This window comes from Oncorhynchus mykiss, chromosome 26, assembly GCF_013265735.2.
Source record: "Oncorhynchus mykiss isolate Arlee chromosome 26, USDA_OmykA_1.1, whole genome shotgun sequence".
Taxonomy (NCBI): Eukaryota; Metazoa; Chordata; class Actinopteri; order Salmoniformes; family Salmonidae; genus Oncorhynchus; species Oncorhynchus mykiss.
This window is the reverse complement of record NC_048590.1, coordinates 31,394,653-31,420,889: the sequence shown is the minus strand read 5'-3', so window position 1 is coordinate 31,420,889 and position 26,237 is coordinate 31,394,653. Positions and strand designations below refer to the sequence as shown.

The window sequence follows — 26,237 nt, the reverse complement described above, 5'->3', positions numbered from 1 at the left end:
ACATGGCCATTTGGGGCTTCTTTACGCTCCACCTGCCACACAGTGATGATTTCTCTGTTATCTCATCCAAGCTAAGGTGGCCAATGGAAATTTATTTTTTCTTCCATGCGTTTTTCTGTATCGTTATATAAAGGCAAGACATTGCCTTTTACTTCAGGTCCCACATCCCATGGGATATAAAACACACCATCTCATGGTCTTACTGCTTTAACGCAGCTCGTCAATACTGCTCCTTCACAGGTCATTAACATACGGCTTTTACACAGCCATACACTATGCTGTATAGCACATAACACTGCTAAGCAGGGCATTAACATGGACCACCACAAAGAGAGAGCGTGTATCACCTCTACCAGTAGTGTATCACCTCTACCAGTCCACCTACACCACCATTACTGTGTGACAATAAGGTGTGTGAGTGTGAGAGTGTGCATGTGGTGTGTGTTTGTGCGTGCATACCTGCAAACCTATCGTTAGTGGTCTGAGTGAAATGGATAAACTACTGTGATACATCCAGGTGCCTACAGAGGTGTTAGCCTATCATGTTCTGTGAGCTTTGATCACTAATCGCCTCAGCTGATGACACACAGAGTAATTTTCAGGCTGACATGTAGCACTTAAAAGCTGACACTAACAGGTGCTGAGCCAGGGAGGCTTGTTGTCTCTAATGCTACATGTGGCGGCGATCTGCTTTTAATAGTGCAAACATAGAGGAGGTATGAATAGACGTGTTGTCATGACTCTTGCCCATTGTGCTGCATGTATTCACTGAGTCGACTCTTGGACTACAACAATAATGTATTCTGATTGCCAACAGTAGTAGTCTGTTGAATGTGGCACTTGATAATCAACTGTATAATCATACTCATTGTGGAGTGATTGACCTGTGCTCAGCCACTCTCTCCTTGCAACATGATGCAGGCAAATTATGAGAAAATCAACTGCTGCAATAGGGTGAAGGCAGAGGTTGAATATGAGTACAGGCATAGAGAGAGTTAGAGAGAAGGGAAGAGAGAGACAGACATACAGTTATAGAAACTTAATTTGATCCAGTTTGCAACAGCAGGAAAATCATTCTGCAGTAACAGGAAATGTGAAATATTATGTGGATTATAATTAATGGAGATTATTTTGTAGGCTTTGATACATTGTTTATTTGGGCAAAACTGGAAATGGAAAATGGAAATTACAAACTTACAAAGCCTTTTGTAATACAAGTTTGCATTTCTTGTTCTGCAGTACAAGTCTCAAAAACAAAAGAGTGATCAAATTAATATCCTATATCTGTACAGACAGACAGACATACTGACATACAGGCAGACTAGGTCTATAGAAATAGGCTGTTCCAGTGTTCTGGGTGGATATGTGGATAGGTAACTAACTTCATGATGTCACAATGCCCCTTTACCAGGGATGGAGCTCTCGTTGTTATAAGGGAACATTATGAGGTAACATGTTGCCACGGAAACACACTTATGTCATAATCTCAGACCACATTAAAACTGTCAGACAAGTTCAGGTAGAGCGCATTAGCTACATTCGAACGATCTCCCAACCTATAACTGATTTGATTGATTACAACAGTACACTACCTTGTCGTGACATGGGTCAGAGACTAAGTGACCCTGTCACTAAAGTATCCCATAGGGAGAAACCAAAGGAGACACAGGAACATAAAGATAAACCCAAGGAGAAGAGGATCCCTCAAGCCCTGACCTTTCTTCAGCTGTTTACACTGCTGAGCTGCGTCAAGGTGAAGAAAACACCCTTTGATCCCTCCCAGAGTGGTGATGGGAGAAAGGGAACAATGATAAACGATACAAACAACAATAATGACTCTGAAACTGGTGAGTGTTAGGAGGTGTATATTGATTAGTGTTGCTACATAGTACAATTATCTGGGCTTCACTTGGAAAAAAACAGGTCATGTGTCTTAGAAACGTTTCACTTACAGGCTTGGACTACTCTGCAGGTGACGTGAAAAGGATCAAGGACAAGAGTAAAGGAAAGGTTGGAGGAGAGAAACATAGCATTGAATCTCAGGACCACAAATGCAGAACGACACAGGAAAAAGAAAAAGACATTAAACAAAGACCTAACTCGGTAAGACATCCAAACTTGCTTATTAATGAGGATTAACCAATGCATTTGACAACTGATAATGACCACATTAAGGAAAACACAGCATATTGTGTTGAAACTGATCCTTTGACATGGCTTGACAAATGTGACAATGTCACAATGCCCCTTCGGATGGGGTAGGCCCTAATAGTTATTAGGAAAAGTCTAAACAGAATCCATGGAATGTCCCAACTCTGACCTTGGTTAAGGTAAGGGTTAAGGTTAAGGTAGGGGTTAAGGTTAGGGTTTAGGGTAGGGACGTCCCAAGGATCACGGATAACACTAACCCTAGTTATTATGGGGTAACATTTTGACATGGAAACACACTTAGGAAATAATATTTGTTGCCAATGAAGCTAGAGCTCATTGGCTACCCATATTCAACATTGATATCGTAGTTTGAAATGTCAGTAGATTTCTAACTGATGTACTGATTGCGACACTGAGGTCTTCCCTGAGGAGCAAGCAAAGGAGACCCAGAAGAAAGAGAAGAAGAAGAGCATCCATCCAGCTGTGGCGGCCCTGCAGCTGTTCACTCTCTTCTGCTGTGGTGGGAAAGTCAAGCTGAGGAAGGACCAGGACAACGATAATGCATCTGATACTGGTGAGTGTTATGGGGTGTCTGCTGATTAGATATAGAATGAGATTGGCTTCACTTGGAAGAACGTGTCTTCAAAATCAAAATGTCTAATCTACACAGGTTCAGACTTGTCTGGAGGTGATGTTACAACCAAAAGGGTCAAGGACAAGAGAAATGGAAAGGTGGGCAGGGAGAAAGACCGGATTAAAGTTCAGCTGTTGAAATCATCTCAGGACCACAAGGGAACTAATTCAGGACAAAGACCTAACTCTGTGAAACAACCAAACATGCTGTATCATATTTTATTGTGAGCAAAAGATCTTTCCCATAATGCTGTGTTATCATTGGGTGTTACAATTGTGTTGTGCAGGAAAATCAAAGGACACCCCGGCAAGTGAAGACCCCTGTGGAGGAAATTTACATAAGACCTGACTCTCCGACTCTACCACGTGCCCACGTAAGTTACTGAAACCTAAATTACTATACGGACAGACAGAGATTCAAACATGAGACAATTTCCCCTCTGACCTCAACCTAACCACCCTTTTCCTCTGGGTAGAGCTCCCTCTCTCAGTTTTCCCTGGCTCGGGACTCTGCCCACCTCGTCTATGGCAACTAGGACAGAGACAACGCCATCCTCTACCAACACTTCGACACATGCGCAGATGGAAACACAGACATCAGATATGAACACAGACACACAGACCACTTCTACCTCTCAGAGCCAGATCTCCTTGGTCTCATCGGAGACCATGATAGATCTTCACACGTCAGACTCCATTAACCAGACCTCCACTCTTGACATGGCACTGACCCCTGAGAGCACTAAGGACATGATCACTACTGATGAGGATGTGAAGGATGACTCTGCTAAAGATTTGATCTCCACCCTAACAGACACCTCTATGGAGAAATCCATCAGTGAGACCAGCCTGAAAGACCTCATCGCTGAGTATGAAGATGACAATGAGCTGAAGGATATGGCTGCCTCCGCTACCCCTGCTACTGATAATGCCAATGCGGATGCAATGCTGCTGGAGATTGCAGCACTTTTTGACTGATTACATGTTGACAGTGAAGACCGAGCTGCCTCAGCATCTCTGAAGAGCCAATAGACCTAATGAACATTTCAATGTAGCAAAAGCTATACTTTGATCAATTAATAAAACATTTTTTCTGCAGCAAATTTTCACTACGGTTGATATGTGACGCAGCATGTTTAGATTAGTCCTATTTGTTTGAATTCACCAAAAATAATAAATATTACTGCCAAGGGAACAATCAAACTACTACAGGTAGGGGAGAGTGAATATATCAGCATAGAGTTCATTTGGACAATAATGATCCATAAGCATATTGCATTCTGTAATGTATGAAATAACATTCACCCACAGCGAATACAAATCAGACGTGTTCTATTTTCTCCCTCTGTCCTTCCCTCCCACATCCTGATGAGGTTTAGATCGTCATGTTATCCAGCCCTTAAACTGTTTAGCATTTTAATAACACCTCGCAAACTCAGGGCCTAATTACCTTTGTTACACATGCATCAAATAGAGTCCTCCTGTCACCACATATCTGAGCCACCTGAAGATGCTTTGTTACTGGTGGGTTTCCAACAGATTACAGGGAGATTGGTTAAGTAAGTCAACCTAAATAAGGATGGTGGGAACATCCTGACTATAGACAAATTACTAGAGATATGTGATTTCCTTTACATATCAGGCGAACAGAGAAGAGATGTTCTAAACAAATCCTGCATATCATTAATGACTCACATTATGATGTTCCTTGAAAGAGAGGAAGTTGCAGAGTTAGAAGATGGCGGCATGTCGGAATTGTTGCTACTTAAAGACGAAATGACAGAGATGATTAGTGGCATAGATAACAAAACAGGGCAAATTGACTATGATATTGAACCAGCCGGAACACATCACAGAATAGAGGAACTGAGAACTATAACTCCACAACACAAGCCAGTGATTCTCTGCGTCAGCCCCAACCCCATGCCAATCTTCAGGGGAGCGTGCCGCTCTCACCAAATGCACAGCCCAGCTCATACTTGCGTAAAGAGTTTAAAATTTCTGGTCAGATAGGTGAACCGGGCCAGAAAGAAAAACAGATTTTTTCCAGCCTTGCCCATCAGATCGAAAATGGACTTAACAGAGGCTATCCTGAGGTAGAAATAGTAGACGCAGTAGTCAGGGCTATTTCTCCAGGCTCACAGCTACGCAGCTACTTGGAAGGTAAACCCCAGCTAACTCTTCCCACACTTAGATGTATCCTGCGTTCCCACTTCCAAGAGAAGAGTGCAACAGAGCTTTACAAACAGCTAGCTTCAGAAGCACAGCATAGCAAGGAGACCCCTCAAAGCTTCCTGATGCGCGTTTTAGATTTGAGGCAAAAAGTACTGTTTGCATCCCAGGAGTCAGAATCAGGGCTTAAGTATGACCCTGCTCTAGTCCAGAGCATGTGTTTACACACAGTCCTTACAGGTCTCCAGAGTGACAGTATCAGGATAGACATGCAGCCTCTCCTGCTAGAGAGCGAAACATCAGATGAGGTTTTGTTAGAGAAGCTTAACATTGCTTGTGCTAATGAGATAGAAAGACGAAACAAAAAGCGGTTTAATGCCCCACAGCCTGCTACAACTGTAAGTGTAGTCCAGTTAGAAGATACACCATCTGCAAAGTGTCCTGTGAAGGAAGCCAAAGCTAAGATACCCGCAGAACTGTTAACAGAGTTAGCTGAACTTAAGACAGGTGTAGCTTCTCTACAAGGTCTCAGTGCAGAGATTGCTCACATTAAGGAGACATTACAGCAGCCTATGTTTCAGTCACCGCCTTGTGCCTATGCCCCACCCCCAGTTAGGAGGCCAGATAGGGACCCCCAGGCACCTATTTCCCAGCAGCAGTATTGCAGCAACTACAGTCGGTCTCAAGCACCTGACCCTGCGCAGCATCAATATGCACCTAACCGGTATACCAACCACTCTGCTCAAGCTCCAAGGAGGTGTTTTGTCTGCCAATAGGCCAGAACAGATGCACGCTGCACACACTGCTTCCGATGTGGGAGTGGAGAACATTTTCAAGCTGGATGTAAAATCCGGGGAGCCAGACCATCAAGGGAGGCCCCTTTAAACGGAAATGGGTTACCGCTGAGGGACGAGTGTTAACCGTAGGTACCAAAACGTCCCAGAAATGTGTAAATTGTGCCAGAGAAGAGTCATTTGAGAACCTGAAACGATGTTCATCATGTAAAGAGACACTGTACTGTTCCAAAGTATGTCAAAACCAACATTGGAATAAACATAAGGAAAAATACACTCACCTGAAAATTGACTCTACCAGTGAAAGGTTTTCCTACACAGAGGAAAATGCCCACTCCTTACTATCCCTAGCTCAAGGTTGCCACCCCCAGCGAATCACCTCGCTAGTCGGCAGACAGTGCCTTATTGAGTGTCACCTGAATCGCCACCACCTCCAAGCTCTATGGGACACAGGATCTCGGGTATCGGTCATTGATGAACGATGGAAAGAGGAATCTCTCCCAAACGCAAGGCTGAGAGATGTTTCAGAAATCCTGGACTCACCTGATGATCTAAGGTTGACTGCAGCAAATGGGACTGAAATGCCATACCTGGGATGGATTGAAACAACTTTTCGGCTAGCCTCTAAAACTGACCAAACAAAGGAACTGATCATCCCAGTGCTGGTACTGAAAGGCTGTCACCTATCTCATCCCATCATAGGTTTCAATGTTATCGAGCACATCCTGACAATGACCGAAAAGACTACACGATACAGTACAGTAAAAATAGCTTTCCCAAGCCTCAAAAGAAACAAGGTGAGAGCTTTTATACAGGCTGTTAGCGCAGAACAGACAGATGAATACGCAGTGAAAACCAAGAAAGAGAAGGTTGCTGTACCAAAACACAGTAGCATTCAGATTGAGTGCCGTGTAGCTTCCCAGCCTTTCAAAGATGACATGACAATGCTTTTCCAGCCAGACCTGAACCCGCAGTGGCCAGACGACCTTGAGTTCTTTGACACACTAGTCAGTCAGGAAAGGTGTTTTTCCAGTTATCCTGCTTGATGTCTCTAACCCCACTGACCACGACATTGCCCTGCTAGGACGCACAATAATCGGTACAGTACAAACCATTATGACTGTGTTACCTGCCCAAGTCTTTGAAAAAACTGTCATCCCAGCCACAGTGAATCACACCAGCGTTCGAACCCCATGTACTGCTACTGAACAGTGGGATCCACCAGTAGGTTTAACTCACCTAACCGAAGAGCAGAGAGAGGTTGTTAGGCAAATGCTTAGAGAAGAGTGTCACTCCTTCTCCAGGTCAGACAATGACATTGGCTGCATTGAACGATTGAAAATTACTATTTCTCTAAAGGACTCTGAACCAGTAAAGCGCACATACATGTCAGTGCCCAGGCCACTGTATCAGGAGATGAAGGGTTACCTTTATGACCTCATAGTCCAGGGCTGGGTTAGGAAGTCAAACTCTTCATATTCTTCACCTGTCGTGTGCATTCGTAAGAAGGACGGGACCCTCCGGTTGTGTATAGATTACAGAGACCTGAACAGAAAGACACATCCCAACCGCCAGCCCATCCCTCGGGTCCAAGACATCATGGACAGTTTAGGTGGTAATTCCTGGTTCTCCCTCTTAGATCAGGGAAAAGCGTATCACCAGGGGTTCATCTCTGAAGAAAGCAGACCACTGACAGCATTTGTGACACCGTGGGGACTCTATGAGTGGATACGTATGCCATTCGGCCTCATGAACGCTCCTGCAGCTTTTCAGCGGTGTATGGAGGAGTGTTTGGAAGGGCTCCGGGATAACATCTGCATTCCTTATCTGGACGACACGCTAGTTTTCAGTAAAACATTCGACAGCCATGTGAATGATGTGCGAAAAGTTTTGCAGCGTCTCAGAGAGTATGGCATTAAACTCAAACCAAGTAAGTGTGATCTTTTTAAACCCCAGGTCCGTTATTTGGGCAGAATAGTGTCTGCAGAGGGCAGCCGAGTTGACCCAGACGATTTTGAAGCAGTAAGAGCATTGAAATAAATCAGACCAGAGACTGTAGGCCAGCTCAGAAAAATGCTTGGTTTACTCACTTACTACAGACAGTACATCAAATACTTTTCTAGGAGTGCCAGCTGCCTGTATGACCTCCTGAAAGCAGATTCAGAGAAAATACCTGACCACCCACGGAAAACAAAAACAAAGAAAGTAAGTCATGTGGTGCCCTCAAACAAGCCAATCCTGTGGACTGACCAGCATCAACAGGCACTGGAACAGCTGATTGAGTGTTTGCTTCACCCACCAGTTTTAGGTTTCCCTGATTTCACTCAGCCATTTGTTGTACACACTGATGCGTCACACCAAGGCTTGGGAGCAGTTCTTTATCAAAAGTAAGAGGGGAAGCTTAGGGTCATGTCTTATGGCTCTCGAACCTTAACAGCAGCGGAGAAGAACTATCACTACCACTCGAGCAAGCTAGAATTTCTAGCTCTAAAATGGGCATTCACTGAAGGGTTCCATGATTATTTGTACTATGCTCCGACCTTCACTGTATACAGCGATAACAACCCACTTCCAGGTGGGTTGCAGACTTGGCTGATTTCCACTTTACAATAAAGTACAGGCCAGGCAGAGAGAACGGTGATGCAGATGCTTTGTCAAGGATGCCACTGGATGTAGAGTCACTGATGAGAGAATGTTCTGAGGAGCTTCCACCAGACACCATTGCCGCCGCGATACAAGCAGTTGAGGTACAGAAAGAGGCTGTTGTACCTTGGTCATTTTCAGCTGCATCGATGTCAGTATTAGCTGAAGGTGAGACAACCACTGCAACAACCATCTCGATCCCAAAAGATGGGATAAGAGAAGCACAAGAATCTGATCCGGTCATCCGTCCTGTGCTCAATTTCAAACTGTCTGGTTCCAAACCGCCAGTTAAAGAGCAAAAGAAATTCAGTCCAAAGACAAAATGCCTATTCAGAGAATGGGACAAATTGACAGTAGACAGTGATGGCATTCTGTACAGAATCACTACAGCCCGCAAGCAGTTAGTTCTACCAGAGCAGTACAAAGGTAAAGTGATGGAAGAGTTGAACAATAACATGGGACACCAAGGTACTGACCGCACTGTAATACTAGTACGTGACCGCTTCTTCTGGCCATATATGCAATCTGACATCGAGCACTATGTGACTAAAACTTGTAGCTGTGTCAAGCAGAAAAAGCCAGCCCATGCAACAAGAGCTCCTCTGGCAAACATTGTGACAACACAGCCATTTGAAGTGGTATGTATAGACTTCCTTCATCTCGACAGATGCAAAGGGGGATATGAGTACATCCTCGTGGTTGTTGATCATTTTACACGTTTCACTCAAGCCTACGCCACCACATCAAAGTCAGGTAAAACTGCTGCAAATCTCATCTTCAATGACTTTGCCCTGAAGTTTGGGTTCCCGTCCCGCATCCACCATGACCAAGGGGGAGAATTTGAAAATCAGTTGTTCCATCAGTTAAAGAAACTCAGTGGCATGGCGGGGTCCAGGACAACACCCTATCACCCGATGGGAAACGGTCAAGCGGAACGCATGAACAGAACATTGTTGCAAATGTTAAAGACACTAACTGAGCCACAAAAGTGAAATTGGAAGGAGTCTCTGAACAAACTGGTTTATGCCTATAACTGCACCCGTTGCGAAGTGACTGGCTATTCACCATTTTATCTTCTGTTTGGGAGATCACCCAGGCTTCCAGTTGATATGCTCTTTGGATTGTGCACAGAGGCAGGTTCCAATAACCAGCGAGAATACGTGGAGAACTGGAAACGAGGGATGGAAGAAGCATACGCCATTGCAAATTAAAATGCTCAGAAAGCCGCTGAAAGAAGTAAGAAGTACTATGACACTAAAGTTAGGAGTTCAGTGCTACAGCCTGGCGAGCGAGTTCTGATTAAAAACCTGACACCAAGAGGAGGACCAGGAAAACTTTGTAACTATTGGGAAGATACAATTCACACAGTGGTGAGACAAATGGGTTCAGACCTGCCGATTTATGAATTTAGACCAGAAAAGGGTAGGGGACGCTCCAGGGTCCTGCACAGAAATCTGCTCATGTCCTGTGACCACTTACCTTTTGAGACACAACCAGAAATGACCAAAGTGGACAAAAGTCAGAAAACGAGGAGACACCAGCCTGCATCACAGACTCTAGATTCTGATGAAGACAGTGGGGATGAATATGACCTTCATCATGAGCCGCTACAGGTTCCCACATCTCCTACAGTACCTGAGGAGAGGAATGCTGAACCAGCGAGAGTGGGAACACAGGCCCCCAACAGTGAAACAGACAGTTGCAGTGCCAGTCCCTGATACGCTACCAGCACAGCCTCTTGTTGAAAAGCGGCTGGAGGAGACAACAACAGTTAAAGAAAATTTGCCTGATGATCATCCACCAAGTGCCTTTCCTTCATATACTGATGCTGCTGAACCTGAGGAACCAGCCTACCAGCTGCCACAAAGAGAGAGACACCCTCCAAGACGTATCACCTATGATCAGCTTGGTATCCCTTCCTGCTACAGTATACAGCCACAGCCACAGTTGTTCCCTGTCTACTCTGCACCAGGACTGGTTCCATGGCTGCCATCACTACAGCAATGTTACTTTCAGCCACCTTACATGTATGGGCTTCAGCAAACATGAGGCTACAGAGTTGACATGTTTGACCATGGACTACTGTCTGATTTCACAGACTGTCAAAAGAGACAATTTGCAGACTATGCATATAGATCATTAAAATTGATGGACTGTTGATCAATAGTATGAGAAAAGACTGCTTATGTTATATAGCTGGTCAACAGATATGGACTGTGAATATAACTTGTTAGCTATATTTGAACTGTGACCCTTGACCTCTGCTCAAGTACTACCTTACAGAAGAGGATTTTCTAGGTCCAGTGCATACGGACTGTTGAAGAAGACAATGTTGGTAATGTTGGGACAACATTTATTTTGTCGGCGAGAGTGTGACAGGTTAAAGGAAATATTCATAGCCTGTTATACATTAAAAAGTATTAGTAAGTTCATAGGATGTGGATCTTAAAACATCTAAGGTTAAAAAGATGCATTCAGTATTAGTTGATAGAGATTGATAACATTCATATAATTGTGTTAAAGTTAAAATCTGTCAAAGGGTACGAATTGTGAGTAATGTGTAAACGTTATATTGATTATTTTATTTTGTGGTGCCTAAAAGTGTTAATCTGTGATCTACGAAATGCTCTTAATCTATGAGCCGGAGATCGATTGCTCTGGTCTCCACCCATATTCCTGGGGAAAATCGCAGTCTTTTCTCATTACACTAAACTTTGAATTGAGAATACAACACCGTATCACTCTCGTGATTATTTCTCCCCTGATTTCAGGGGCGTAACATGTGTGTGTGCATGTGGTGTGTGTTTGTGCGTGCATACCTGCAAACCTATCGTTAGTGGTCTGAGTGAAATGGATAAACTACTGTGATACATCCAGGTGCCTCCAGAGGTGTTAGCCTATCATGTTATGTTAGCTTTTATCACTAATCTCCTCTGCTGATGACACACAGAGTAATTATCAGGCTGACATGTAGCACTTAAAAGCTGACACTAACAGGTGCTGAGCCAGGGAGGCTTGCTGTCTCTAATGCTACATGTGGCGGCGATCTGCTTTTAATAGTGCAAACATAGAGGAGGTATGAATAGACGTGTTGCCATGACTCTTGCCCATTGTGCTGCATGTATTCACTGAGTCGACTCTTGGACTACAACAACATTGTATTCTGATTGCCAACAGTAGTAGTCTGTTGAATGTGGCACTTGATAATCAACTGTATAATCATACTCATTGTGGAGTGATTGACCTGTGCTCAGCCACTCTCTCCTTGCAACATGATGCAGGCAAATTATGAGAAAATCAACTGCTGCAATAGGGTGAAGGCAGAGGTTGAATATGAGTACAGGCAGAGAGAGAGAGGTAGAGAGAAGGAAAGAGAGAGACAGACATACAGTGGTAGGATCTTAATTTGATCCAGCAGGAAAATACAGACATACAGGCAGACTAGGTCCATAGAAATAGGCCGTTCCAGTGTTCTGGGTGGATATGTGGCTAGGTAACTAACTTGGTGATGTCACAATGCCCCTTTACCAGGGAAGGAGAACTAGTTGTTATACGGGAACATTATGAGGTAACATGTTGCCACGGAAACACACTTATGTCATAATCTCAGACCACATTAAAACGGTCAGACAAGCTCAGGTAGAGCGCATTAGCTACATTCGAACGATCTCCCAACCTATAACTGATTTGATTGATTACAACAGTACACTACCTTGTCGTGACATGGGTCAGAGACTAAGTGACCCTGTCCCTGAAGTATCCCATAGGGAGAAACCAAAGGAGACACAGGAACATAAAGATAAACCCAAGGAGAAGAGGATCCCTCAAGCCCTGACCTTTCTTCAGCTGTTTACACTGCTGAGCTGCGTCAAGGTGAAGAAAACACCCTTTGATCCCTCCCAGAGTGGTGATGGGAGAAAGGGAACAACGATAAACGATACAAACAACAATAATGACTCTGATACTGGTGAGTGTTAGGAGGTGTATATTGATTAGTGCTGCTACATAGTACAATTATCTAGGCTTCACTTGGAAAAAAACAGGTCATGTGTCTTAGAAACGTTTCACTTACAGGCTTGGACTACTCTGCAGGTGACGTGAAAAGGATCAAGGACAAGAGTAAAGGAAAGGTTGGAGGAGAGAAACATAGCATTGAATCTCAGGACCACAAATGCAGAACGACACAGGAAAAAGAAAAAGACATTAAACAAAGACCTAACTCGGTAAGACATCCAAACTTGCTTATTACTGAGGATTAACCAATGCATTTGACAACTGATAATGACCACAATAAGGAAAACAGAGCATTGACATGGCTTCACAAATGTGATAATGTCACAATGCCCCTTCGGATGGGGTAGGCCCTAATAGTTATTAGGAAAAGTCTAAACAGAATCCATGGAACGTCCCAACTCTGACCTTTGACGTTGAAATTGAAATGGTTAAGGTAAGGGTTAGGGTTAAGGTAGGGGTTAAGGTTAGGGTTTAGGGTAGGGATGTCCCAAGGATCACGGACAGCACTAACCCTAGTTATTATGGGGTAACATTTTGACATGGAAACACACTTAGGAAATAATATTTGTTGCCAATCCAGCTAGAGCTCATTGGCTACGTATATTCAACATTGATATTGTAGTTTGAAATGTCAGTAGATTTCTAACTGATGTACTGATTGCGACACTGAGGTCTCCCCTGAGGAGCAAGCAAAGGAGACCCAGCAGAAAGAGAAGAAGAAGAGCATCCATCCAGCTGTGGCGGCCCTGCAGCTGTTCACTCTCTTCTGCTGTGGTGGGAAAGTCAAGCTGAGGAAGACTCGTCCCTCTCAGAACAGACAGAGTAGAAAGGACCAGGACAAAGATAATGCATCTGATACTGGTGAGTGTTATGGGGTGTCTGCTGATTAGATATAGAATGAGATTGGCTTCACTTGGAAGAACGTGTCTTCAAAATGTCTAATCTACACAGGTTCAGACTTGTCTGGAGGTGATGTTACAACCAAAAGGGTCAAGGACAAGAGAAATGGAAAGGTGGGCAGGGAGAAAGACCGGATTGAAGTTCAGCTGTTGAAATCTTCTCAGGACCACAAGGGAACTAATTCAGGACAAAGACCTAACTCTGTGAAACAACCAAACATGCTGTATCATATTTTATTGTGAGCAAAAGATCTTTCCCATAATGCTGTGTTATCATTGGGTGTTACAATTGTGTTGTGCAGGAAAATCAAAGGACACCCCGGCAAGTGAAGACCCCTGTGGAGGAAATTTACATAAGACCTGACTCTCCGACTCTACCACGTGCCCACGTAAGTTACTGAAACCTAAATTACTATACGGACAGACAGAGATTCAAACATGAGACAATTTCCCCTCTGACCTCAACCTAACCACCCTTTTCCTCCGGGTAGAGCTCCCTCTCTCAATTTTCCCTGGCTCGGAACCTGGCCATCCTCCCGCTGGAGTGGCAGCTACCCGGAGTCCCTCTGCCCACCTCGTCTATGGCAACTAGGACAGAGAGAACGCCATCCTCTACCAACACTTCGACACATGCGCAGATGGAAACACAGACATTAAATATGAACACAGACACACAGACCACTTCTACCTCTCAGAGCCAGATCTCCATGGTCTCATCGGAGACCATGATAGATCTTCACACGTCAGACTCCATTACCCAGACCTCCACTCTTGACATGGCACTGACCCCTGAGAGCACTAAGGACATGATCACTACTGATGAGGATGTGAAGGATGACTCTGCTAAAGATTTGATCTCCACCCTAACAGACACCTCTATGGAGAAATCCATCAGTGAGACCAGCCTGAAAGACCTCATTGCTGAGTATGAAGATGACAATGAGCTGAAGGATATGGCTGCCTCCGCTACCCCTGCTACTGATAATGCCAGTGAGGATGCAATGCTGCTGGAGATTGCAGCACTTTTTGACTGATTACATGTTGACAGTGGAGACCGAGCTGCCTCTGCATCTCTGAAGAGCCAATAGACCTAATGAACATTTCAATGTAGCAAAAGCTATACTTTGATCAATTAATAAAACATTTTTTCTGCAGCAAATTTTCACTACAGTTGATATGTGACGCAGCATGTTTAGATTAGACCTATTTGTTTGAATTCACCAAAAATAATAAATATTACTGCCAAGGGAACAATCAAACTACTACAGGTAGGGGAGAGTGAATATATCAGCATAGAGTTCATTTGGACAATAATGATCCATAAGCATATTGCATTCTGTAATGTATGAAATAACATTCACCCACAGCGAATACAAATCAGACGTGTTCTATTTTCTCCCTCTGTCCTTCCCTCCCACATCCTGATGAGGTTTAGATCGTCATGTTATCCAGCCCTTAAACTGTTTAGCATTTTAATAACACCTCGCAAACTCAGGGCCTAATTACCTTTGTTACACATGCATCAAATAGAGTCCTCCTGTCACCACATATCTGAGCCACCTGAAGATGCTTTGTTACTGGTGGGTTTCCAACAGATTACAGGGAGATTGGTTAAGTAAGTCAACCTAAATAAGGATGGTGGGAACATCCTCATACTACAGCACATCATTCTCTTTGCCTATATTACAGGAGGGGAGGATATATTGGTATCATCAGAGTAATTGATTAGCACACATACTGTATGTGTCGTTTTATCACCTTGAATGGTGAGAGAATAGAGAGCTTTGAAACTATTGAATTAAGTATTAAAATACCAGGTGAAAAATGCTCCGTTAGAAAATCACTGAGAATTTAGGTATTTTATGAATTCTCACATGGAAGATTTGGCTCAAACTGCACTTTTCTGTCTCTGTCATGCCTGTGGTCTGCATGGATAATGAGCTGAGAGAAGCAGTAGTAGCAGCACATCGTTTAGGGCTACAGCCAAGCTGTCCCTCACCTGAGAAACCCCCTAGTTGTACATGAGTGCACTCTCCACAATAAAGATCAGCCTGACATCAACATAGTGTTGACAAAGTAGACATGGAACTAAATCAACATAACATAGATACTGTACATGTATGTAATTAAGCATGACGTTTCTGAGGATTGTTAATCTAGAAAAGATGCAGAACATTAACTCTGAAAGGGGAGGGAGAGAAGAGAGGGGGATGACTGGGTGGATATAGAGGAGAGACAGTAGGAGGGATGGTGAGATGAATCCATCTATGAATTCAAATATTAATCTACCCAATAAGGAGATCAAAGTGTCTCTCACCCAGATGTACACACAGACATGCACGTATACACACCTACACACAAAAACACACACACGCTCACACCCACTCCTCTATCCACATGAAGTGGTCAGGGCATCACAGTGATCTAGTTACAAGGACATTGAGAGAAGCCATTTCTTTCCTCTAGAGACTGTAACATTGATGAGGTCTCCAACAAGAAGTGACCAGTCTATCCTCAGGGGGATACTACTGACAACACATTGAAAATGGGTGTGGTTATATCCTGCCTGTTTGGCCCTGTCCGGGGGTATTGTCGGATGGGGCCACATTGCCTCCCGACCCCTCCTGTCTCAGCCTCCAGTATTTATGCTGCTGTAGAGTATGTGTCGGGGGGCTAGGGTCAGTCTGTTATATCTGGAGTATTTCTCCTGTGTTATCCGGCGTCCTGTGTGAATTTAAGTATGCTCTCTCTAATTATCTTTCTTTCTTTCTTTCTCTTGGAGGACCTGAGCCCTAGGACCATGCCTAGCCTGGCCTGGCCTGATGACTCCTTGCTGTCCCCAGTCCACCTGGCCGTGCTTCTGCTCCAGTTTAAACTTTTAAACTTTTTTTTGGCGATTGACTAGGCAGAGGGGGGGGTCGGATTAACTACACACAGAGCCTGAGTGCGGCTGGGGCAGAATGGATTACCGTGATTAATGGACAGTCCAGCATGCATCAGCTATGTAGACAAGTGATCAGTGTCCAGGGGGCAGCGGTGGATGGGGCAGGGAAGCTGGACTGGCGAGTGTTATCCAGGTTAGAAAACTAACAATGACTAAATAGCTTGTAGCCAGTTAGCTGGTTAGCTTCTGGAGGTTCTTGAGTGTGTTCTAAAAATTAAAAAATAATAGCGGTTCCGTATCACATTGGGTGAGGCAGGTTACTGGAAGGTATAAACAAATAAAAAATCGAAAAGGGATAGAAAGTAAATATGGGTTCAGTGAGTGTTTGGGACGCGGCGATTCAGACGGTTAGCAGGCCTGTGCTAACAAGCTAACAGTTAGTAGGCCGGTGCTAAACACGGTAGCAGTTAGCGGACCGGGCTAAACAAGCTAGCAGTTAGCAGGCCGAATTTGCAAGCAAGGAGATAGCAAGGGCTAGCCTTTGGGGGACGTCGCGATGGGGTGAGTCTGTGTATTCCTCTTCATGCGGTGACATCGATGGACCGGTCGTGGGTCCGGATATTGTAGCCCAGGAGCTCAAAATGTTCCGTTTGCGGTGCGAATCCGGGGATGAAAAATAAAAATAAAAAAAATAGTTCCGTTATGCTCTGGTTAGAGTCGCGTTGTTCGAACTGGCGAGAGCTTTCCGAGCTAAAGGTTAGCTGATGACCGGTTAGCTGAAGACCGCTAGCAATGTTTTGCTGACTGAATAGCTGGTAGTTAGTTGGCTAGCTTCAGTTGAGGGGTACCAGATCCGAAGTAAATATAAATACTTTAGGAAAAATAGCTACGTTGGATGAGGCGGGTTGCAGGAGAGTATTTAGAAGAAGTTGAGGTTCAGCAAAATGTTTTAAAAGATATGCGAAGAAAAAAACGAAAACAAACGATATATACAAGGGACACAACAACACGTCCTACTGCTACGCCATCTTGGGAAGAAAGGATTAAAGTGTGCCTGTTCACTACACTCTGCTCTCCTGCACCTGACTTTGCCTCCCGTACACACCTTTGACAGTCATCTATGAACATTTGAATATCTTGGCTATGTTCTGTTACAATCTCCACCCGGCACAGCCAGAAGAGTACTGGCCTCCCCTCATAGCCTGGTTCATCTCTAGGTTTCTTCCTAGGTTCTGGCCTTTCTAGGGAGTTTTTCCTAGCCATCGTGCTTCTACACCTGCATTGCTTGCTGTTTGGGGGTTTAGGCTGGGTATCGTTACAGCACTTTGAGATATCAGCAGATGTAAGAAGGGCTTCATAAATACATTTGATTTGATTTATAAATACATTTGATTTGACAGACAGGCTCTATTATGGTGGGTCAGCTGCTGTTTTTGCTGGCCCTGTCTTTACCCTGCTCATAGGACATGATGGACAGTGTGTGTGTGTACGTGTCTTCAGTAATGTGTGTGTGCATGCGTTCTTAGAAATGCATGCGTGGTTGCAAACACATAAATGTGTGTGTGTGGTGTGTGATTGTGCGTGCATACCTGCAAACCTATCGTTAGTGGTCTGAGTGAAATGGATAAACTACTGTGATACATCCAGGTGCCTCCAGAGGTGTTCGCCTATCATGTTCTGTGAGCTTTTATCACTATTCACCTCTGCTGATGACACACAGAGTAATTATCAGGCTGACATGTAGCACTTAAAAGCTGACACTAACAGGTGCTGAGCCAGGGAGGCTTGCTGTCTCTAATGCTACATGTGGCGGCGATCTGCTTTTAATAGTGCAAACATAGAGGAGGTATGAATATACATGTTGCCATGACTCTTGCCCATTGTGCTGCATGTATTCACTGAGTCGAGTCTTGGACTACAACAACATTGTATTCTGATTGCCAACAGTAGTAGTCTGTTGAATGTGGCACTTGATAATCAACTGTATAACCATACTCATTGTGGAGTGATTGACCTGTGCTCAGCCACTCTCTCCTTGCAACATGATGCAGGCAAATTATGAGAAAATCAACTGCTGCAATAGGGTGAAGGCAGAGGCTGAATATGAGTACAGGCAGAGAGAGAGAGAGGTAGAGAGAAGGAAAGAGAGAGACAGACATACAGTGGTAGGACCTTAATTTGATCCAGCAGGAAAATACAGACATACAGGCAGACTAGGTCCATAGAAATAGGCCGTTCCAGTGTTCTGGGTGGATATGTAGATAGGTAACTAACTTGATGATGTCACAATGCCCCTTTACCAGGAATGGAGCACTAGTTGTTATAAGGGAACATTATGAGGTAACATGTTGCCACGGAAACACACTTATGTCATAATCTCAGACCACATTAAAACGGTCAGACAAGCTCAGGTAGAGCGCATTAGCTACATTCGAACGATCTCTCAACCTATAACTGATTTGATTGATTACAACAGTACACTACCTTGTCGTGACATGGGTCAGAGACTAAGTGACCCTGTCCCTGAGGTATCCCATAGGGAGAAACCAAAGGAGACACAGGAACATAAAGATAAACCCAAGGAGAAGAGGATCCCTCAAGCCCTGACCTTTCTTCAGCTGTTTACACTGCTGAACTGCGTCAAGGTGAAGAAAACACCCTTTGATCCCTCCCAGAGTGGTGATGGGACAAAGGGAACAACGATAAACGATACAAACAACAATAATGACTCTGAAACTGGTGAGTGTTAGGAGGTGTATATTGATTAGTGCTGCTACATAGTACAGTTATCTAGGCTTCACTTGGAAAAAAACAGGTCATGTGTCTTAGAAATGTTTCACTTACAGGCTTGGACTACTCTGCAGGTGACATGAAAAGGATCAAGGACAAGAGTAAAGGAAAGGTTGGAGGAGAGAAACATAGCATTGAATCTCAGGACCACAAATGCAGAACGACACAGGAAAAAGAAAAAGACATTAAACAAAGACCTAACTTGGTAAGACATCCAAACTTGCTTATTAATGAGGATCAACCAATGCATTTGACAACTGATAATGACCACAATAAGGAAAAGACAACATATTGTGTTGAATCTGATCCTTTGACATGGCTTGACAAATGTGACAATGTCACAATGCCCCTTCGGATGTGGTATGCCCTAATAGTTATTAGGAAAAGTCTAAACAGAATCCATGGAATGTCCCAACTCTGACCGTGGTTAAGGTAAGGGTTAAGTTTAAGGTAGGGGTTAAGGTTAGGGTTTAGGGTAGGGACGTCCCAAGGATCACGGATAGCACTAACCCTAGTTATTATGGGGTAACATTTTGACATGGAAACACACTTAGGAAATAATATTTGTTGCCAATGAAGCTAGAGCTCATTGGCTACCTATATTCAACATTGATATCGTAGTTTGAAATGTCAGTAGATTTCTAACTGATGTACTGATTGAGACACTGAGGTCTTTCCTTAGGAGCAAGCAAAGGAGACCCAGCAGAAAGAGAAGAAGAAGAGCATCCATCCAGCTGTGGCGGCCCTGCAGCTGTTCACTCTCTTCTGCTGTGGTGGGAAAGTCAAGCTGAGGAAGACTCGTCCCTCTCAGAACAGACAGAGTAGAAAGGACCAGGACAAAGATAATGCATCTGATACTGGTGAGTGTTATGGGGTGTCTGCTGATTAGATATAGAATGAGATTGGCTTCACTTGGAAGAATGTGTCTTCAAAATCAAAATGTCTAATCTACACAGGTTCAGACTTGTCTGGAGGTGATGTTACAACCAAAAGGGTCAAGGACAAGAGAAATGGAAAGGTGGGCAGGGAGAAAGACCGGATTGAAGTTCAGCTGTTGAAATCTTCTCAGGACCACAAGGGAACTAATTCAGGACAAAGACCTAACTCTGTGAAACAACCAAACATGCTGTATCATATTTTATTGTGAGCAAAAGATCTTTCCCATAATGCTGTGTTATCATTGGGTGTTACAATTGTGTTGTGCAGGAAAATCAAAGGACACCCCGGCAAGTGAAGACCCCTGTGGAGGAAATTTACATAAGACCTGACTCTCCGACTCTACCACGTGCCCACGTAAGTTACTGAAACCTAAATTACTATACGGACAGACAGAGATTCAAACATGAGACAATTTCCCCTCTGACCTCAACCTAACCACCCTTTTCCTCCGGGTAGAGCTCCCTCTCTCAATTTTCCCTGGCTCGGAACCTGGCCATCCTCCCGCTGGAGTGGCAGCTACCCGGAGTCCCTCTGCCCACCTCGTCTATGGCAACTAGGACAGAGAGAACGCCATCCTCTACCAACACTTCGACACATGCGCAGATGGAAACACAGACATTAAATATGAACACAGACACACAGACCACTTCTACCTCTCAGAGCCAGATCTCCATGGTCTCATCGGAGACCATGATAGATCTTCACACGTCAGACTCCATTACCCAGACCTCCACTCTTGACATGGCACTGACCCCTGAGAGCACTAAGGACATGATCACTACTGATGAGGATGTGAAGGATGACTCTGCTAAAGATTTGATCTCCACCCTAACAGACACCTCTATGGAGAAATCCATCAGTGAGACCAGCCTGAAAGACCTCATTGCTGAGTATGAAGATGACAATGAGCAGAAGGATATGGCTGCCTCCGCTACCCCTGCTACTGATAATGCCAGTGAGGATGCAATGCTGCTGGAGATTGCAGCACTTTTTGACTGATTACATGTTGACAGTGGAGACCGAGCTGCCTCTGCATCTCTGAAGAGCCAATAGACCTAATGAACATTTCAATGTAGCAAAAGCTATACTTTGATCAATTAATAAAACATTTTTTCTGCAGCAAATTTTCACTACAGTTGATATGTGACGCAGCATGTTTAGATTAGACCTATTTGTTTGAATTCACCAAAAATAATAAATATTACTGCCAAGGGAACAATCAAACTACTACAGGTAGGGGAGAGTGAATATATCAGCATAGAGTTCATTTGGACAATAATGATCCATAAGCATATTGCATTCTGTAATGTATGAAATAACATTCACCCACAGCGAATACAAATCAGACGTGTTCTATTTTCTCCCTCTGTCCTTCCCTCCCACATCCTGATGAGGTTTAGATCGTCATGTTATCCAGCCCTTAATTAAACTGTTTAGCATTTTAATAACACCTCGCAAACTCAGGGCCTAATTACCTTTGTTACACATGCATCAAATAGAGTCCTCCTGTCACCACATATCTGAGCCACCTGAAGATGCTTTGTTACTGGTGGGTTTCCAACAGATTACAGGGAGATTGGTTAAGTAATTCAACCTAAATAAGGATGGTGGGAACATCCTCATACTACAGCACATCATTCTCTTTGCCTATATTACAGGAGGGGAGGATATATTGGTGTCATCAGAGTAATTGATTAGCACACATACTGTATGTGTCGTTTTATCACCTTGAATGGTGAGAGAATAGAGAGCTTTGAAACTATTGAATTAAGTATTAAAATACCAGGTGAAAAATGCTCCGTTAGAAAATCACTTTGAGAATTTAGGTATTTTATGAATTCTCACAGGGAAGATTTCGGTCAAACTGCACTTTTCTGTCTCTGTCATGCCTGTGGTCTGCATGGATAATGAGCTGAGAGAAGCAGTAGTAGCAGCACATCGTTTAGGGCTACAGCCAAGCTGTCCCTCACCTGAGAAACCCCCTAGTTGTACATGAGTGCACTCTCCACAATAAAGATCAGCCTGACATCAACATACTGTTGACAAAGTAGACTTGGAACTAAATCAACATAACATGGATACTGTACATGTATGTAATTAAGCATGACATTTTTGAGAATTGTTAATCTAGAAAAGATGCAGAACATATTAACTCTGAAAGGGGAGGGAGAGAAGAGAGGGGGATGACTGGGTGGATATAGAGGAGAGACAGTAGGAGGGATGGTGAGATGAATCCATCTATGAATTCAAATATTAATCTACCCAATAAGGAGATCAAAGTGTCTCTCACCCAGATGTACACACAGACATGCACGTACACACAGACATGCACCTGTGTGCACATGCATCCTGTCTCTAATGCTACATGTGGCGGCGATCTGCTTTTAATAGTGCAAACATAGAGGAGGTATGAATAGACGTGTTGTCATGACTCTTGCCCATTGTGCTGCATGTATTCACTGAGTCGACTCTTGGACTACAACAACATTGTATTCTGATTGCCAACAGTAGTAGTCTGTTGAATGTGGCACTTGATAATCAACTGTATAATCATACTCATTGTGGAGTGATTGACCTGTGCTCAGCCAATCTCTCCTTGCAACATGATGCAGGCAAATGATGAGAAAATCAACTGCTGCAATAGGGTGAAGGCAGAGGCTGAATATGAGTACAGGCAGAGAGAGAGAGAGGTAGAGAGAAGGAAAGAGAGAGACAGACATACAGTGGTAGGATCTTAATTTGATCCAGCAGGAAAATACAGACATACAGGCAGACTAGGTCCATAGAAATAGGCTGTTCCAGTGTTCTGGGTGGATATGTGGATAGGTAACTAACTTGATGATGTCACAATGCCCCTTTACCAGGAATGGAGCACTAGTTGTTATAAGGGAACATTATGAGGTAACATGTTGCCACGGAAACACACTTATGTCATAATATCAGACCACATTAAAACGGTCAGACAAGCTCAGGTAGAGCGCATTAGCTACATTCGAACGATCTCTCAAACTATAACTGATTTGATTGATTACAACGGTACACTACCTTGTCGTGACATGGGTCAGAGACTAAGTGACCCTGTCCCTGAGGTATCCCATAGGGAGAAACCAAAGGAGACACAGGAACATAAAGGTAAACCCAAGGAGAAGAGGATCCCTCAAGCCCTGACCTTTCTTCAGCTGTTTACACTGCTGAGCTGCGTCAATGTGAAGAAAACAACCTTTGATCCCTCCCAGAGTGGTGATGGGAGAAAGGGAACAACGATAAACGATACAAACAACAATAATGACTCTGAAACTGGTGAGTGTTAGGAGGTGTATATTGATTAGTGCTGCTACATAGTACAATTATCTAGGCTTGACTTGGAAAAAAACAGGTCATGTGTCTTAGAAATGTTTCACTTACAGACTTGGACTACTCTGCAGGTGACGTGAAAAGGATCAAGGACAAGAGTAAAGGAAAGGTTGGAGGAGAGAAACATAGCATTGAATCTCAGGACCACAAATGCAGAACGACACAGGAAAAAGAAAAAGACATTAAACAAAGACCTAACTCGGTAAGACATCCAAACTTGCTTATTAATGAGGATTAACAATGCATTTGACAACTGATAATGACCACAATAAGGAACACAGCATATTGTGTTGAATCTGATTCTTTGACATGGCTTGACAAATGTGAAAATGTCACAATGCCCCCTTCGGATGGGGTAGGCCCTAATAGTTATTAGGAAAAGTCTAAACAGAATCCATGGAACGTCCCAACTCTGACCTTTGACGTTGAAATTGAAATGGTTAAGGTAAGGGTTAGGGTTAAGGTAGGGGTTAAGGTTAGGGTTTAGGGTAGGGACGTCTCAAGGATCACGGACAGCACTAACCCTAGTTATTATGGGGTAACATTTTGACATGGAAACACACTTAGGAAATAACATTTGTTGCCAATCAAGCTAGAGCTCATTGGCTACGTATATTCAACATTGATATTGTAGTTTGAAATGTCAGTAGATTTCTAACTGATGTACTGATTGCGACACTGAGGTCTCCCCTGAGGAGCAAGCAAAGGAGACCCAGCAGAAAGAGAAGAAGAAGAGCATCCATCCAGCTGTGGCGGCCCTGCAGCTGTTCACTCTCTTCTGCTGTGGTGGGAAAGTCAAGCTGAGGAAGGACCAGGACAACGATAATGCATCTGATACTGGTGAGTGTTATGGGGTGTCTGCTGATTAGATATAGAATGAGATTGGCTTCACTTGGAAGAATGTGTCTTCAAAATCAAAATGTCTAATCTACACAGGTTCAGACTTGTCTGGAGGTGATGTTACAACCAAAAGGGTCAAGGACAATAGTAATGGAAAGGTGGGCAGGGAGAAAGACCGGACTGAAGTTCAGCTGTTGAAATCATCTCAGGACCACGAACCCGTAAGTACAACACCAGAAACAGACAAGGGAACTAATTCAGAACAAAGACCTAACTCTGTGAGACAACCAAACATGCTGTATCATATTTTATTGTGAGCAAAAGATATTTCCAATAATTCTGTGTTATCATTGGGTGTTACAATTGTGTTGTGCAGGAAAATCGAAGGACACCCCGGCAAGTGAAGACCCCTGTGGAGGAAATGTACATAAGACCTGACTCTCCGACTCTACCACGTGCCCACGTAAGTTACTGAAACCTAAATTACTATACGGACAGACAGAGATTAAAGCATCTAGACAATTTCCCCTCTGACCTCAACCTAACCACCCTTTTCCTCCGGGTAGAGCTCCCTCTCTCAATTTTCCCTGGCTCGGAACCTGGCCATCCTCCCGCTGGAGTGGCAGCTACCCGGAGTCCCTCTGCCCACCTCGTCTATGGCAACTAGGACAGAGAGAACCCCATCCTCTACCAACACTTCGACACATGCGCAGATGGAAACACAGACATCAGATATGAACACAGACACACAGACCACTTCTACCTCTCAGAGCCAGATCTCCATGGTCTCATCGGAGACCATGATAGATCTTCACACGTCAGACTCCATTACCCAGACCTCCACTCTTGACATGGCACTGACCCCTGAGAGCACTAAGGGCATGATCACTACTGATGAGGATGTGAAGGATGACTCTGCTAAAGATTTGATCTCCACCCTAACAGACACCTCTATGGAGAAATCCATCAGTGAGACCAGCCTGAAAGACCTCATCGCTGAGTATGAAGATGACAATGAGCTGAAGGATATGGCTGCCTCCGCTACCCCTGCTACTGATAATGCCAATGAGGATGCAATGCTGCTGGAGATTGCAGCACTTTTTGACTGATTACATGTTGACAGTGAAGACCGAGCTGCCTCAGCATCTCTGAAGAGCCAATAGACCTAATGAACATTTCAATGTAGCAAAAGCTATACTTTGATCAATTAATAAAACATTTTTTCTGCAGCAAATTTTCACTACGGTTGATATGTGACGCAGCATGTTTAGATTAGTCCTATTTGTTTGAATTCACCAAAAATAATAAATATTACTGCCAAGGGAACAATCAAACTACTACAGGTAGGGGAGAGTGAATATATCAGCATAGAGTTCATTTGGACAATAATGATCCATAAGCATATTGCATTCTGTAATGTATGAAATAACATTCACCCACAGCGAATACAAATCAGACGTGTTCTATTTTCTCCCTCTGTCCTTCCCTCCCACATCCTGATGAGGTTTAGATCGTCATGTTATCCAGCCCTTAAACTGTTTAGCATTTTAATAACACCTCGCAAACTCAGGGCCTAATTACCTTTGTTACACATGCATCAAATAGAGTCCTCCTGTCACCACATATCTGAGCCACCTGAAGATGCTTTGTTACTGGTGGGTTTCCAACAGATTACAGGGAGATTGGTTAAGTAAGTCAACCTAAATAAGGATGGTGGGAACATCCTGACTAAAGACAAATTACTAGAGATATGTGATTTCCTTTACATATCAGGCGAACAGAGAAGAGATGTTCTAAACAAATCCTGCATATCATTAATGACTCACATTATGATGTTCCTTGAAAGAGAGGAAGTTGCAGAGTTAGAAGATGGCGGCATGTCGGAATTGTTGCTACTTAAAGACGAAATGACAGAGATGATTAGTGGCATAGATAACAAAACAGGGCAAACTGACTATGATATTGAACCAGCCGGAACACATCACAGAATAGAGGAACTGAGAACTGTAACTCCACAACACAAGCCAGTGATTCTCTGCGTCAGCCCCAACCCCATGCCAATCTTCAGGGGAGCGTGCCGCTCTCACCAAATGCACAGCCCAGCTCATACTTGCGTAAAGAGTT

At 43.8% G+C, this 26,237-nt stretch overlaps 4 protein-coding genes across 5 annotated transcripts; all 4 read left to right on the top strand.

Moving 5' to 3' along the window:
* Window positions 1-1,603: 1,603 nt before the first annotated feature.
* LOC118944420 lies at window positions 1,604-3,320 on the top strand. Its single transcript, XM_036963616.1, has 6 exons — window positions 1,604-1,847; window positions 1,955-2,103; window positions 2,569-2,725; window positions 2,822-2,883; window positions 3,072-3,158; window positions 3,261-3,320. The coding sequence occupies exons 1-6, from the start codon at window positions 1,604-1,606 to the stop codon at window positions 3,318-3,320; spliced, it is 759 nt and encodes a 252-aa protein (XP_036819511.1).
* A 9,739-nt stretch (window positions 3,321-13,059) lies between these two features.
* On the top strand, window positions 13,060-14,463 carry LOC110506625 (serine-rich adhesin for platelets). Its single transcript, XM_021586377.2, has 4 exons — window positions 13,060-13,268; window positions 13,359-13,420; window positions 13,609-13,695; window positions 13,798-14,463. Exon 4 carries the CDS (start codon window positions 13,888-13,890, stop codon window positions 14,338-14,340), a length of 453 nt encoding a protein of 150 aa, XP_021442052.2. The 5' UTR covers window positions 13,060-13,268; window positions 13,359-13,420; window positions 13,609-13,695; window positions 13,798-13,887; the 3' UTR covers window positions 14,341-14,463.
* A 2,994-nt stretch (window positions 14,464-17,457) lies between these two features.
* LOC110506626 lies at window positions 17,458-21,041 on the top strand. Of its 2 annotated transcripts, none has more exons than XM_021586380.2 (6): window positions 17,458-18,929; window positions 19,055-19,185; window positions 19,663-19,840; window positions 19,937-19,998; window positions 20,187-20,273; window positions 20,376-21,041. In XM_021586380.2, exons 1-6 carry the CDS (start codon window positions 18,536-18,538, stop codon window positions 20,916-20,918), a joined length of 1,395 nt encoding a protein of 464 aa, XP_021442055.2. In that variant the 5' UTR covers window positions 17,458-18,535; the 3' UTR covers window positions 20,919-21,041. The 2 variants fall into 2 exon arrangements, with proteins under 2 accessions (XP_021442055.2, XP_021442053.2); XM_021586378.2 differs by having other exon boundaries at window positions 17,459-18,929; window positions 19,037-19,185.
* Window positions 21,042-22,960: 1,919 nt separating this feature from the next.
* On the top strand, window positions 22,961-25,347 carry LOC118944533. Its single transcript, XM_036964387.1, has 6 exons — window positions 22,961-23,219; window positions 23,345-23,475; window positions 23,957-24,113; window positions 24,210-24,334; window positions 24,490-24,576; window positions 24,680-25,347. Exons 1-6 carry the CDS (start codon window positions 22,976-22,978, stop codon window positions 25,220-25,222), a joined length of 1,287 nt encoding a protein of 428 aa, XP_036820282.1. The 5' UTR covers window positions 22,961-22,975; the 3' UTR covers window positions 25,223-25,347.
* The last annotated feature ends 890 nt before the right edge of the window (window positions 25,348-26,237 follow it).

Coding starts and splice junctions, on each gene's coding strand:
- LOC118944420 (XM_036963616.1), top strand. CDS start 1,604: ATGGGTCAGAGACTAAGTGACCCTGTCACTAAAGTATCCCATAGGGAG. Junction 2,104..2,568: donor TTAAACAAAGACCTAACTCG/GTAAGACATCCA, acceptor TGCGACACTGAG/GTCTTCCCTGAGGAGCAAGC. Junction 2,726..2,821: donor CGATAATGCATCTGATACTG/GTGAGTGTTATG, acceptor TAATCTACACAG/GTTCAGACTTGTCTGGAGGT.
- LOC110506625 (XM_021586377.2), top strand. CDS start 13,888: ATGGCAACTAGGACAGAGAGAACGCCATCCTCTACCAACACTTCGACA.
- LOC110506626 (XM_021586378.2), top strand. CDS start 18,536: ATGTTGCCACGGAAACACACTTATGTCATAATCTCAGACCACATTAAA. Junction 18,930..19,036: donor CAATAATGACTCTGAAACTG/GTGAGTGTTAGG, acceptor TTTCACTTACAG/GCTTGGACTACTCTGCAGGT. Junction 19,999..20,186: donor AGGACAAGAGAAATGGAAAG/GTGGGCAGGGAG, acceptor TGTGTTGTGCAG/GAAAATCAAAGGACACCCCG.
- LOC118944533 (XM_036964387.1), top strand. CDS start 22,976: ATGGGTCAGAGACTAAGTGACCCTGTCCCTGAGGTATCCCATAGGGAG. Junction 23,220..23,344: donor CAATAATGACTCTGAAACTG/GTGAGTGTTAGG, acceptor ACTACTCTGCAG/GTGACGTGAAAAGGATCAAG. Junction 24,335..24,489: donor CATCTCAGGACCACGAACCC/GTAAGTACAACA, acceptor TGTGTTGTGCAG/GAAAATCGAAGGACACCCCG.